Below are 14,508 nucleotides of genomic sequence, written 5' to 3'. Positions count from 1 at the left end.
AGGCAGCAATTCTCCCAAGAGGGTTGACTTGAGGAATGAGCTGCAGCGCTTAGGCAATCATCAATTAGTGACGCTTTGAGACGAACTGCGTGAAATACTGGATCATAGCGGCCAAGCCTGCATATTGATGAGTATCAATGTATAGAGCCTAAATGCTCATGCAATGGATATTGCTACAGACCAAAGTACTGGACCGATCCTATCGATTCTAACGATCGATGCACCCGAGCTATCAAACATCTAATCTACTGGAGGAGTTTGGCGAACTACAGCTGGAGCCAGAAACCGATCACCCAACCAAGCAACACAAGAAAGCAACGACCAAAAAACAAATTCAATCATCTGGCATTATTCCTGGAACACCAAACAATGGTTCTCGGAACCACAGAACGACAAATGGTTCTTTTCAGGACTACCAAAATGAGTCCAAAAAGAGTATACTTCTGAAAACTTCATCCGATCAATAACAATACAAAACTAGTACACTTACAAATTCATACACTTGACAAATCAAATTATTAATCATCGTAGTTCTACGTCAACCCCGCGGTAATGTAATAGACATTACCCACCCCAATTTTTTTTATATGTGTCTATCGTCCTACGTTAAAAACCCATAATAGTGAAACCCCATGGTTGGGCTCAAAGGCTGGCCCATCTGACCATCCTTCTGTACTCATATTTCGAGGGATGCCCAGTCCCAGTCAGGTGAAGAACTAGCCATATGTCAATCAAGTAGATTTCGTCAACGGTCACTCGATGGCGGACCAAATCTTCCTTGTACGACAAATGTTCCAGAAGAAGGATGGTCACAAGACTAATAAGAGCAACGATGGACGGTGAGCAGCGTGAAGCGTGAAAATTTCGGGTGAACACCCCAACCCCAGTTCATTGGAATCCCGCCGGAGACTTTACCAGGGTGATAGACTATTCAATTTGTTTGCTTCGCGGATAGTACGGATACTGTTGGCAAAACATTTGAAACGATGTCAGACCGATAGTCCTCTATGAATATGAGGCATGGACTATGCTGAAAGAGAGCTTCAGGTACTCAGGAGTTTTTGAACGACGGATTCTTAGGTTCTTCTTTGGAACAGTGAGTGATGGCGGAGAAACAGAGTTTGCCATATTCAACGGCGAACCCAGGGAAGGGTGCGTTGAGCAGGGCATGTTACAATACTACAGGATAACATAACTTCCAAATTTCTGTTTGCGTCGAATCCCATTAATACAAGAAGGTTTTTTTTACATGGGGGAAATCTGCAAACAGACGCCTGAGATGGTGACTCCGGCAGTGTGGGGATGCTGCACCAACGACGACGACCCACTAAAACCAGCCGATGCACTGTGCTTGAGCAATTCTTTTAGAATTGCTCAAGTGGTGTACTGTGCATCGATATTACCCTTGGCCTCAGACCTTTATCTCGCCGGAACCACCTTACGGTATTTCTTCAGCGAGGGGCCTGTGCGTATAGCACAACACGTGTAGCAGAAGTAACCTAGGCAAACTGCTTCTCCTAGCCAACTTAAACAATGTTACAAGGGACCAGCCTCGGCAGAGCTAATCCTTTGCAGCCAACTATTGGTCGACGCGCCATAGGCGTTGCAATTCTAACATAATGTGAGTGACAGCCGTACTTACTGCATTCCAGCACTCGGCATCCGTACACATTCTCTCTATTATATTGTTGGCGGACGTGTCCCCTCCGCATAACGGGGGCAATCGAACACGACATGCTCCGCTGTTTCCTCCACACCAGCACAATTGGGGCACGCAGGAGATTATGGGTGCCCGAACCTATGCAGGTACTGTCTAAAGCAACCATGTCCTGACAGAAACTGCGTCAGGTGGAAGTTCAATCCATACCAATCTGACACATTTGGTATTATCCGATGGGTCCATCTACCCTTAGTGGAGTTATCCCCTTCCTGCTGCCAGCTTCTGAGCGTTTCCTCTTTACACGTGTCGCGGACTCCTCTGGTACCCCTTTGGTTGAAGCATTGAACATCTTCCTTGATGATGAGCCCGATGGGCGTCATCCCGGCTATGATGCACACGGCCTCTTTAGATACCGTCCGGAATGCACTTGCTACTCTTAAGCACATTATCCTGTACGTGCTTTCCAACTGCTTGCGGTTTCTGCTCGTTCTTAGCGCTTTTGACCATATTGATCCTCCATACCTTAGTATGGATAGCGCCACGCTTGCCAGTAGCTTGCGTTTGCTGGCAATTACAGCAGAGCTGTTAGACATCATCCTCGAAAGCGCCGCTCTAGCCGTAGATGCCCTTTTACAGGCATATTCAACGTGGCTAGCGAAGCTCAGCTTGTCATCGATCATTACCCCAAGATGCCTAAGGGATCGCTTGGACTCTATGGTGCAATCACCTACCGAGATAAGCGCCCGTTGCTCGGACTTGCGGTTGTTGACCACCACCACCTCAGTCTTGTGACAGTCCTATTTTCCTAGATTTCATCCATTCCTCAACTATGGAAATAGAGTGCGCTGCTGTCAACTCTACTTCCTCCATCGATTCACCATAGACCACTAGGGTGATATCGTCGGCAAAGCTAACAATCTTAACACCCGTCGGAAGGGGCAGCCTCAGTACGTCATCGTACATCGCATTCCATAAAAGCGGGCCCAGGATTGAACCTTGAGGTACTCCCGCGGTAATTCGAACGATTTTCTGCCCCTCCTCTGTGTCATACAGTAGAATCCTACCATCAAAATAGCTTTCTAGAACTCTTTAATTAATGTTCGAATCCTAGCTGTTAAACGCATTCTTCACATCCAGAGTGACAACCGCGCAGTAACGGATGCCGCTCCTTTTATGCTCGATTGCCGCCTCAGCTGTCTGAACGACCGACTGGATAGCGTCCAGAGAAGATTTACCTCTCCTGAATCCAAACTGGTTGTTGAACAGGCCGTCCGCGCTCTCCGTATACGGTACTAGCCTGTTGAGATTCAACCTCTCCAATAACTTGCCCGTCGTATCTAGTAGACAGATAGGTCTATACGCCGACGGGTCACCTGGTGTTTCCCCGCCTTTGGTAGTAGCACCAATTTCTGTCGCTTCCATACATCCGGGAAGCTTCTTTGAACAATGCAGCGTTGCATCGTAGTTCTGAACATGTCCGGATCCGCGTTCACTGCCGCTTTTAAGGCAACATTCGGGATACCATCGGGTCCTGGTGCTTTTTTTGACGCGAATGTCTTCACGACTTCTGCCAGCTCTTCGTTCGTCACTCTCGTCACTTCTTCTTCTTCATCTGCCGCATACGGCGCTGGGGGCCATGGACTTATGGGATGGTGCGGGAAGAGTACATGGATTATCGATCGCAGCAACTCGGGCGACTTCTGTTGGGGCGCTATGGCACCTTTGGTCTTAGCCATTACCACTCTGTAGGCGTCACCCCATGGACTAGAATTGTCACTCTCGCATAGACTATCAAAGCATGCCCGTTTTCAACTCTTGATTTTTTTTTTTGAGAGCCAACTTTGCTTCTCTGAATACTGCACCGCGTTCTTCTCTTTGTGCTTCTGTGCGTGCGCGTTGCATTCTCCGTCTAGCCCGAAGGCAGATTGCTCGAAAATTTGCAATTGATTCGCACCACCAGTACACCGGCGGCCTGTTCTCTCTAGGAGGGGCTTTTCTCGGCATGGAAGCATCACACGCTCGTGATATCACAGCAACTAGCTCTTCACCGTTTAGGTCCAGAGTGTTCCGTTCGCGCCTCAGGGCTTCAGTGAATACTTCGCCGTCGAAGCGCGCTGTTTTCCATCCTCGGGCTTGGGCCGAGTTACATCGCGCTGCCTTCCGCCCGCCTGGTATTATACTATAGCGAATCGATTGATGATCGCTATGAGTATAACCTGGGAGATACAAAATTGATGTACGTCATAGTGAGCTGAGATTCTGCTGTCACGAACTGTCACTGTGAGCCCAGATCTTGAAGAATGGACAAACTTGATAAAAGCGCGTAATTGATCAAAACAAATTTTTGCATTCCAACAAAGTTGACAACAGTCGGTTGAAAATCAATTCCTGCAACACCCAATAGCAATGCCACGATAGTACCTTTTAATTTGATCGAATATAAAGTAATGAAACACGCATCTTTTTACTGTTGTCCAATCATCATTAAAATTGAATGCACATAAAACTATGGCCCTTTTTCCAAGTTTGTCCAGAAAGATCGAAGGTACACAATGGGGCTCTGCACTGTTTTGATTTTGTATAGGATTTTGACGTTTACTGGCCTTGTTGTTTACTAATTTCATGGCAGAGCAAAAGAGAGAGGATGATTTTTGTGCAGAGCCCCATAAAAGAAAACTAGCGATTTTCCCCAAGCCTGCCTTGATTGTCGTTGGTGAGCGGGAGTTATCTTGCAATTTGGAAAAGTGTGTCATATTTCGTGTGTAGTATCGGTGCCTCCCTTCCAGGTTATAGAGATTGTCACTGAGTTCAGTTGTGATTTTGGGGTTTTAGGTTCTCATCGGATAAGCCTCGACCAATCTCAATGGGACTATTATGATATCGTTGGCTTTTGAATGCCAATAACATCCATTGGGTGTTCTCTATAAGAAAAAAAAATACATAAAATTTATTTAAAACCAAATAAAATAAAGTTTCGCATTATAAAATACTCCACCAGTTTTCCAGCAACGGACATTTTCACCTGCAGATAACTGCAGTCTGACAGTTTTCAAGCTTTCCGACCACGGAATGAAACGATAATCGTACGGTTGCTATGCCTACTACCCATATTTGCCCAACGGAAGGAGTTGATATTTTTTCTAGATCATTAATGCAGTGTTTCCACGAAATGATAGGAGCAAATCAAAGCAATGTTGGGTTGGGAAAAGAGGAGTGTGCATTTTCTTTCTCCCTGATTTATTGATCAAAGCAACGCTATGCAAAGGAGATTTTGAAGACTGCGTGTAACCTGAGAGAGACTCGCGAAGAGGAAAAATATCGGTTTTCGTTTGGTAGATCTCGATCGTGACGGACGTGTTATTTTTTTCGGAGTGAAGAAAAACGTGTCTCGGACGCCATTTTGATTTCTCGAAAAATCCACGAAACGGTTGTAAAAAAGCGAATTTAATACCTCCGAAGTTTCTCAATACAACGTGAAATACATTTTTTGTTGGAAGTGAGAAAAAACTACATTGTGTGACTGAGTTCTAGTGCCGAAAAGTGTGAAATAGGAGAAGCGGGAACCTAACCTCGCACGATGACGGAGCCTCCTGACAAAAGTCGAAATGCGGAACAGCAGCAGAAAGTCTACACCATCTACGAATATCACCAACAGGATGTGTTCCCGTACAGGGTGATCGTTCAACTCGCAGACGACAACAAGGGAGAACTAAGGATCAACAAACTTACCCTCGGAAGACTGGTCAGCAAGCAGAACGACTACAAGAACAGCATCTACAACATGCGCGCGCTGGGTCGAAACAAAATTCTTGTCTTCCTTAAGGATTATCAGACTGCGAACAAACTTCAATCGGATCCCATGCTGAAGAACAACAACTACAAGGCGTACATCCCGCGCAGCTTCGTGTCGGTGTCAGGGGTTGTGGCTGGAGTCCCTACCGACATGGACCTGGAAGAGATCAAGGAAAACATCAGCAGCAATTTCCCCATCCTAGCGATCAACAGATTGCACCGATACGAAGCAGGAAATAAAATCCCGACAAACAGGATCAGTATTGTGTTCCGCGCCAGCAAACTTCCGACCGAAGTTCGGCTGTTTTGCTGCATAAACTCGGTCAGACCGTTCATCAACAAACCCGTACTGTGTCTGAATTGCCTGCGATACAACCATAAGACGGAGAGTTGTCGGTCGAAAAAGAGATGCGAAAACTGTTCACTGCAGCACGAAGGGCTCGAAACCGGCCAATGCCAAAACAGATCGAAATGTCTCTACTGCAGAAACAACGATGAGCACAGAACAACCGACCAAAACTGCCCAGAACGGATACGCCAGAAAAACATCAAGAGCATAATGGCGAAGACAACACTCACATATATGGAAGCAAGAGAACAAAATCCTACGTTTACGCAGAACCGGTATGAAATCCTGGAAAACGCTGACGAATTTCCGACGATTCCCGAAAGCTACGCCAAAATGACAAGCGGAGTCTACAAACCAGTCAACGCGCACCAGTACAAGCCACAGAAGGCAAAGCGTCCCATCGAACAAGTCAACATTGCGGAACAGGTGACGGTTTTTGCGGATAAAAAGAAGAAGAAGGATGATGGTGAAGAACAACGTAATGGAGTGGCGCTCTTCAACAAATACCGAGTCGACGATTTTGAGAAGTTCGTGCAAAAGTTCGAGATACAGCAGAAGCACAAAGATCAGCAGCAGCAAATTGGCAACGATGGGGATGGCAATACAGCATCTACGAGCGGAGCTGTAATCGCCAGCGAGCAGGTCCCGATGGTACAGCGCAAGAACAGATCTCGAGACAGATCCAAGCAGGGGTCTGAAAGGTATGATTGGTCTATGGATGTCAACGACAAAATGTAAGTAGAAATGACAAAAAATTTCTTGAAATTTCTACAATTAAATATACAGAGCCTTGAAAAACATAAAGATGAACTAGCTAGAACACTAATAAAAGAGAAATATGACGTAGCATTTATAACAGAGAGTTGGACAAAAAAAGAATACGAAAAGCTTAAATATAAAGTGCCAGGGTACTTCACATATCTTGACTCCAGGGATGATGGATACGGTGGTGCCGGTTTGATTATCGACAGAAACATTAGGACGTGTGAAGTAGAAATTGCGAGTTATCCGAAGATCCAGGTTATTGCACGAAAAATAGTGAACATGGATATTGTAATAGTTTCAATATACGTCGCTCCAAATGTGTTTCACCTTGACCTAAAAGATAAGCTAAAATCCATTTTTCGTAAATTAGCACATTATCCTAAAGTGTTGGTGGGAGGTGACTTTAATTGTCACCACACTTCCTGGGATCCCAGACACTCGGATAATAAAGGAACAGCTTTATTTGAACTTATAAACGAAGAAAATGTTATCCTGATGAACGACGGTCAACCAACATTCGTTCCGGCAGAGTTGGGAAAAACGCCATCTACTATAGACTTGGTACTAGTGACTCCGCAGCTCTTCAATAGTACAACAATGAAAGTTCTTGATTATGGAATAGGTAGTAGGCATCTGGCGATCGAAAATAGGATTTGCTTAGTCGAACCTAGGAGAGCACAAACCTTCGTAAACAAGGCCAAGGTACATGAGGCTTTCAAAAAGATCAATGTTAGCACAGCAGCTACTTTCCAGGAACTTCAGAACGTGTCTAAAAAGATACACAGGAATGCTAGGCAGAAGGACAAATACGACCCTAAGTTTTGGTGGTCTGATGAAGTTGAAATGGCCTGGCAGGACAAACGTAATGCCAGGGCGGCGTTCAACAGGAATGGAGGCATGAGGGAATTGATTGAGTTCAAAAAAGCGGAGGCTATCTTCAATAAAAAGAAAAAGGAGGCATCAAAACAACGATTTGAAGAATTTGTGAGCAGCTTTGACCCCCGAACACCGTCCAAAGAAGTTTGGCAGAAACTGAGATGTTTGAATGGCAGGAAGAAGAAGGTCAATAATGTGATAGTTCATGACGACCCACCGATGGCTCGGGTTTTCCTGGACAAGCATTTCTCGCAGGAAGACTATCTTAATTATAGACCATGTTACCTACCAACATATGATATCATCACGCCTTCGTTCTGGGAAACAACTCTTGCGTCTAAAAAGAGTTCGTCACCCGGTCCTGATGGGATTTCCTACAGTTTGTTGAGAAGCTTGAGCCCCGAAGTTCGAAATAGCATCATTCGGGATATGAATCACATGTGGCGAACGTGCTCACTAGCTGAGGAAATAAGAACCATAAAAATTGTTGCTATCCCTAAGGCCGGTAAGAATCCGGAAACCGTAGAAGGAACCCGGCCAATTTCGCTGATTAATTGCGGCCTGAAGATGCTCAACGCAGCGGTGCTAGATAAGCTACAATATCATTTGGAGAAGCAAGCGTTTCTGCCAGACTTGTCGTTTGGTTTCCGTAAGCGAATGTCCACGGTAAGTTGCTTTGAGTTTGTGACTAACAAGATTATGCAGATTAGACGAATGAACCACATTGCAGCAGTTGTGTTCATCGATTTATCCAAATCGTTCAACGCTGTGAAGGTAGAAGTACTGGAACAAACACTGTTGTCTAGCGGAATCCCTCCGGAATTCTCCAGCTGGATGATTGCTTTTTTGGTTAATAGACCTGTACGTTTACGTGTAGGTAATGACACTATGATTCGCTATGTGAGTCAAGGACTACCGCAAGGAGATGTTCTCTCGCCCACAATGTTCAACATATACACTGCAGCACTACACAGCATAGAAGTAGAAGGAGTGGTGTTAGTGCAATATGCAGATGATTTTGCCATGATTATTGAAGGACGTAGCATCGAGGAAGTAGAGGCAAGAGGACAACGTTTCATGAACATCTTTGTGGAAAAGGCCAGAGATCTAAATTTTACGGTAAATGCTCAAAAAACAAAGGCGATCATTTTCAACAGCAGTCCCAAAGATCTCAACATTTCCATTGAGAATAACAAAATCGAAACTGTTAGGATGCACATGTACCTAGGTTTATTGCTAGACAAAAATCTAAGGTATGGGCCACATATCCGTGAACTTACCCACAGATTAACGGATAGGCTAAACATTTTGAAGGTAATCAGTGGACTCAAGCACGAAAGTCACCCCGAAACTCTAGGGCTGGTGTACAACGCACTTTTCAGAGGATTCCTAGAATACGGTGCTAGCATCTATGGGTCAGCTAGTCCTACCAATCTGGACAAATTAGAAAAGATAAACAACGCGTGTCTAAGACGAATAACTGGCTGCACAAAAACGACTCCACTAAACACGCTCCAAGCCATATCGGCTCAACATCCGCTCCGTTTCAGGAGGATCAAGGTAATCGGTAGGCAGGTAGTTAAACACTGCTACGAAAGAACTCCAGTTTGGGAGCAACTAACACGTCTAAACACATTTGAAGAAAATAAAATGTCGATGGTAGAAAGGATCTATCGGCAACATGAGAATATTTTGAAAGATATGTCATATCTTGTAGAAATAGAATGCCAACTCGGGGATGTGTTTGTACGTACAGCTTTAGACAGGGATTTATGGCCTAAAAAGACAACAAATATTAAAATATTTAAGCAACTTACCCTATCGCTGATAAACGGAACATATAATAATCGACAAATCATCTATACTGATGCCTCAGACAACGGTGAAAACTGTGGCATTGGAATTTACCACGAATCCAGGAACGTCAGGATAAGTCTTCGTTTGCAGCACTCTGTGTGCATTATGTCAGCCGAAATAGAGGCAATATACGTCGCACTGCAGTACATCACAAGAAGCAACATAACGAGCCCAGTGATCATGACGGATTCCAAATCTGGATGTGAATTGATTAGAAGCAACATCGCCAAACGAGACCGAGATCGAGTCATAGACAATATCCTGGAAATGGCTACGAAATCCGGAACAACTATACAGTGGATACCCGGGCACACTGGCGTCAAAGGCAACGATATGGCGGACCAGTTGGCCAAGGCCGGCACCACCAGCGACAATATCTGCAAAAACAAATTGTTAATACACGACGGACTGAACTATTTTGCATCAGTCAGCGAACAGGAAGCTCAACTATGGTATCTCAATTACACCGCAGAACTTGGAAAAGGGAGGAAGTTTTTCCAGGTTTGCAACACAATCCCTAAGAAGCCCTGGCACCACAAGCTACCGTTAAACAATATTGAAGTACGAACACTCAATCGATTGCTAGCGGGCCATGACTACTCCAATTATTGGCTAAGCAAAATGAAAATCAAAGACGACTGCATCTGTGATATATGTGATGCAGTCGACAACTCTGAGCACGTCATATTTTACTGCGTAAAATACGCATTAACAAGGCAAAAATACAACCTAGACCAATGGATCAGTGCACGAGTTCACCCGTTGACGTTTGAGCGGTGCCGTGTTATTTATGTGACCATGACAACGAGTGAATTTGGCACCGCCAAAACGTCAAATTTATGAACTCGTGCATCGGTCCATACTGCAATATACACCAACTCTATGAGAAAAAAGATTTCTCGAAAACTTATTCTAACAGACTCAAGTCAAAAAAGTATACAAACTTACTTTATCGATTCTACGTGTTTCGCAGACGAAATTCTACACGTTGCGCTCTGAACCAACTCGATTTTTCACTTTTAAAACGTTTAATTTCCGGATTTACAAAACGACGAAAGTAAGATTCTCAACTTTCGCAACCTAACCACTACTTTCGCCGCCCCGCTGTATGGAGAGACAAAGTGACTTAACCACGAATCAAAACAAAACACTACTTGAGCCGCTTTTACACTGGTAGAAAAACGTCGAAAGTAATTGAATAAATCGGCTTATCATTTTGTAATATTTTTTTGTGGGAAATAACAGGAACTCCCTAGTTTTTGAACGCGAGCTTAATGTATGCAAAATTTAAGCGATGTACACGGCGAAAAAAAAATCAAAAAGTTGATTAATTTTAAAACAGTTTTAAAAGACAGGTTGTGATTCTTCTGAATTAATTTTCTCAAAACCATATGAAACTTACTTACGTCGATTTGAAAAAGTAATCGAGATTTAACTCTCTTGAAAAATGTAACAATTTCCTGCGAGAAATCAAAAGCACGATATAAACACAATCAGAAACTGACAAGTGATAAGCGCCGTCAACTAGATCGGCCGGCGTTCACAGTCTTTTTCACGTCACGCTGACAGCGAATCGTGTACGTTCATGAAGTCTTTCAGACTATAAACAAAACCGCTGGCAATATAGCGAAAAGAGCTGTGCCATCCCTAAATGCCATTGAACAAGTGGCGACAGAAGAAAGAAGAAGAAGAGGAAAAATATCAACGTCATATGCAGCCCAGATTCCCCTCTCACGAAACGTCAAATGCAGCCCACCGTTTTTATGGCTGAAAAAGTGAAAAGTATTGTGTTCAAAGTAAACTGTTATTAAAAACCTCAGTCGGCAGTCTAAGCAGAAGATTAATTATTTCTAATGTCTGCTACGTTTGCTGGCATGAAATTTCACTCAAACGGCTATATATGATTCGATGTGATGCAAACTCAAACATTTTTTGCTGAGAGGTTCATGTGAGGATTTGAACAGCATGCGCATAATTGGTATAAACACCAAGTGGAATAAGAAAAAAACTCAGCAATCACAGAAAAAGAAGACCGACTTCGCGAGTCTCAGCGTGTAACCACTTTGCATCAACCATCGTATTATATTCAATTTCCCTCTCAAATCCCCCATCTGATTATGCTCATAATTCCTCACAAATCGCATAAAAATCGACTTTTTAATGGGATGGCATGCAGGATTCCAGTTGGGGCGTACTAGGGTTGGTGTTGTCCCTCCCTTACCCTCAAATCGCTTTAAAATCCCCTGGTTTATTTTCCGCCTTAAGGTTTTTCTGCTCGTGATATTTTCGGCTTGTTGAAATTCCGCCTTCTGCCTCAACCTTCTCGACGCGAGCGTCATTTGCAAGATAAACAAATTGACTGAATCGTGCAAAACTTGTATTTCGATATTCTGTTCAAACATGTATCTCTTCTTCTTCCAGACGACATCCCCTATCTGAAGTCTCTGCTGAACGACTTCGAAGACGTTAAACAAATCTCCAACTGGTCCATCAAGGGTCAAATCCTGAAAGACTTCATCGAGTTGAACGAAAAGGTAAGTACAATACAAAAATGAACGCTTTCCGATCAATAATCTATGGCAATCCCTCCTTTTCGCAGTTCGACCTGATCCGGGACGCAATCGACGACGAGGTGGCCGAGGCGCGGCTCGAGGAGCTCAAGCCCAAACTGTCCGACCTGTGCTCGGTGATCAAAATGTTCCCCTGCCCGACGCCGAAGCATCGCCTCTGCCAGAGCGAAATCGCCCAACGGCTAGCGTACCTGATAAGGTCGTTCTTCGCGCAGGATCCCCGCATCAACAGCTGTGCGCTGATGAGGAGCGCGCTGGAGAAGCTTCCGCTGCCGCAGGAGTACGCCAAGGAGGAACTGCGGCACATGTTGAGCGCGTTTCTGGTGGAGGACCTCCGGAAGCAGCAGTAACCGAACCTGCAGGGTGAATTTTAATCCTAGGAATCACATCGACTATCGTGAAAGAAGACAACTAAATTATGCAAGAGTTTAATAGAACAGAGTATTTTCTAGCAACACCTATAATCTTATTCATTTGTTGAGCAACAATATAGATAACTACAACTACACTACAGCTATGCAACTGGTTATTGATTTACAAGCACGTTTATAACTTTAACAGAAAACGGGACAGTCTAACTATGTATTATCTAATAATTTCTTCCTAAACGTACAACAGTTGAAGACGATTTAAAGTTTAGCAGTTTCATTATAAAAAAGGGTTATCGGTTCGTTTGTGTTATGTCTGCGAGATATCCTATCTTTGGAAAGCAAGAAAGTACTTCGGGAGTGTGTAAACAACAGCAAGTTATAGTTGAGTTTTTGAGTTTTTAGCTTTAAGCCTAAGCGTTAAGAGAATTTGGAGCTATGAAATCCAAACTAAAATCTATACAACCAAGAAAAGCGGTCTCTATTTAGTGTTCATGATGACCAGCCCTGTTGTTATGCATTAGGGTACGAGATAGGGGTCCCAAAGCCTACACTTTCACAGCGAATGGTCGATTACCAGCCAAACTTCGAACAACCACCGAAAGACGCCACACGCAGGACTTTGATTAAGGTGAATTTAAAGCGAAGGCATATCTTGAATTTTCAAGAGATTTATCTTTACCTTGTGAAACTCATCGAATCATCCGTCAGTATCGAATAGTGACTGAGACTTAGTTTTTGATATTGTAATATTCCGTGTGTTAGATTTATGTATGTTACCACTAATTTTCAACAAGAGTGTATTGCGTCAATTCCCGATTTTGTTCGTTTATCGATTATCGTGTTTCCGTTTCGATTTTTTGTTTTAGTGTGTTTTATTTTGAAAACCACCTTTGTATATTTTCTTGACACACTTCCTGTATCATTGTGAGTTAGCCAACCGACACGTTCAGACACGAAAACTAAAACGTCGTAAGTTCAACCGCATGTTTTATTTGGACGGACGCCATCCCTACAACTTCAGAAGTGGGATCGAGGAAGTTTAGCTGAAAATGGCGGAAGGACGAATGAATAAAGAAAAGCTCCTAAAGTGGCTTCAGGTGCACGAAGTTGAAGTTCCAGAAACGGCCTCTATTCGACACCTACGTGCGCTGTACGATAGTCATCCGGCCAATTGAATCACGAACCAAAAGGAGAAGGACGACAACGCGGAGCAAAACATCGGAGAAGACGAAATATTGGACGAGGAGATCCGGATTCTCAACGATAAAAAAACTGATGAAACATAGACTTCGTAGTTGCTACTCCCTGATCAATCAGGATAGTGATATTGCACAGAGAACCACTCAGATGAAGCTTGGGTTTTAGCTTTTTTCCATCTTCAATGTAAAATCACACTACCCTTGATATTTTTCGATTGATAATGGCGCCGGCCACGTCCTCATGTCCACCAGGGAGAGGAAAGAAGTTGATTAGTTAGCTGTTGTTACTAGAAAACCGGAAAATCTCCTGAATTTTCCACAGCTACCTTGGAGGTAGGAGTGTTTTGTTAGTGATGGATGAGGTATTCGACCGTATGGATACCACTGTGGTAAGCGATTCTAGTGATAGATAGAACTGATGATGTTTGCGCCATAATGACGCCGAGCGATAGAGAAAGACAGCTATTAGAAAGAGTGTTGCAAATATGTGAAAGGGACGGGCCTAGGATTGAACCCACGACCATCTGCTTGCAAAGCAGAAGCGATAGCCATTAGACCACCAACCCCGTCTGGACGAGGAGATCCGGATTCTCAAGAAGAAAAAGCAAATTGCTGATTTGCGGCGAGAGCTGGCTGGAAACCAGAGGCGCGTCCACGTTCGGAACCATGGATAGGACAAACGTTGACAAATATTTTGTGCACAGTGAAACTATATTTGACTATTTTGAGGGTCTCAAACACAAAGGGGTGTAAGCGTCATTTTGGTCGATGTTGAGTTGAGGAACTTTTTGACTTTCATATAATTAGTATAGAATGAAAACTTCAAAGTAGATTTTCTCAAAACTAGTTTTTTTTTTCACTGACACCCCTTTGCTTCCAAACCCCTTAATTTTTAATGTCAGTCGTTACCACAAGACTAAAAAGGCTTTCCGTCTTTACTGGGCTAGATAAGACTGAGTGCCTTAAAAGATAGGAAATTAGAGACATCTTGCCAGAAAACGGAGACATAATAATAATAATAATACGATGGTCGAAAAGAGACCAAACAGGAACCAAGAAAAAAATGAAA

General features: G+C 43.6%; 1 protein-coding gene and 1 long non-coding RNA gene across 2 annotated transcripts in view; one reads left to right on the top strand and one right to left on the bottom strand.

The window, feature by feature from the left end:
- The window catches only part of LOC5579966 (nuclear pore complex protein Nup98-Nup96), a 55,389-nt gene extending 42,678 nt beyond the window's left edge, over positions 1-12,711 (top strand). The window contains exons 4-5 of the mRNA XM_001658433.2: positions 11,721-11,833; positions 11,899-12,711. Of these exons, the coding sequence (XP_001658483.2) occupies positions 11,721-11,833; positions 11,899-12,219 (434 nt within the window). The 3' untranslated portion in view covers positions 12,220-12,711. The remainder of the gene's footprint in view (positions 1-11,720; positions 11,834-11,898) is intronic.
- LOC110674212 lies at positions 4,974-9,900 on the bottom strand. The gene is made up of 3 exons (XR_002498740.1): positions 9,736-9,900; positions 9,260-9,676; positions 4,974-5,067 (listed from the first exon to the last, which is right to left on the bottom strand). It is a non-coding gene; the product is annotated as an uncharacterized LOC110674212 (long non-coding RNA).
- Positions 12,712-14,508: the final 1,797 nt, after the last annotated feature.

This window comes from Aedes aegypti, chromosome 1 (genome assembly GCF_002204515.2).
Source record: "Aedes aegypti strain LVP_AGWG chromosome 1, AaegL5.0 Primary Assembly, whole genome shotgun sequence".
Classification (NCBI taxonomy): domain Eukaryota; kingdom Metazoa; phylum Arthropoda; class Insecta; order Diptera; family Culicidae; genus Aedes; species Aedes aegypti.
Note: the sequence above shows the minus strand (reverse complement) of the source record. Positions and strands in the feature narration are given on the sequence as shown.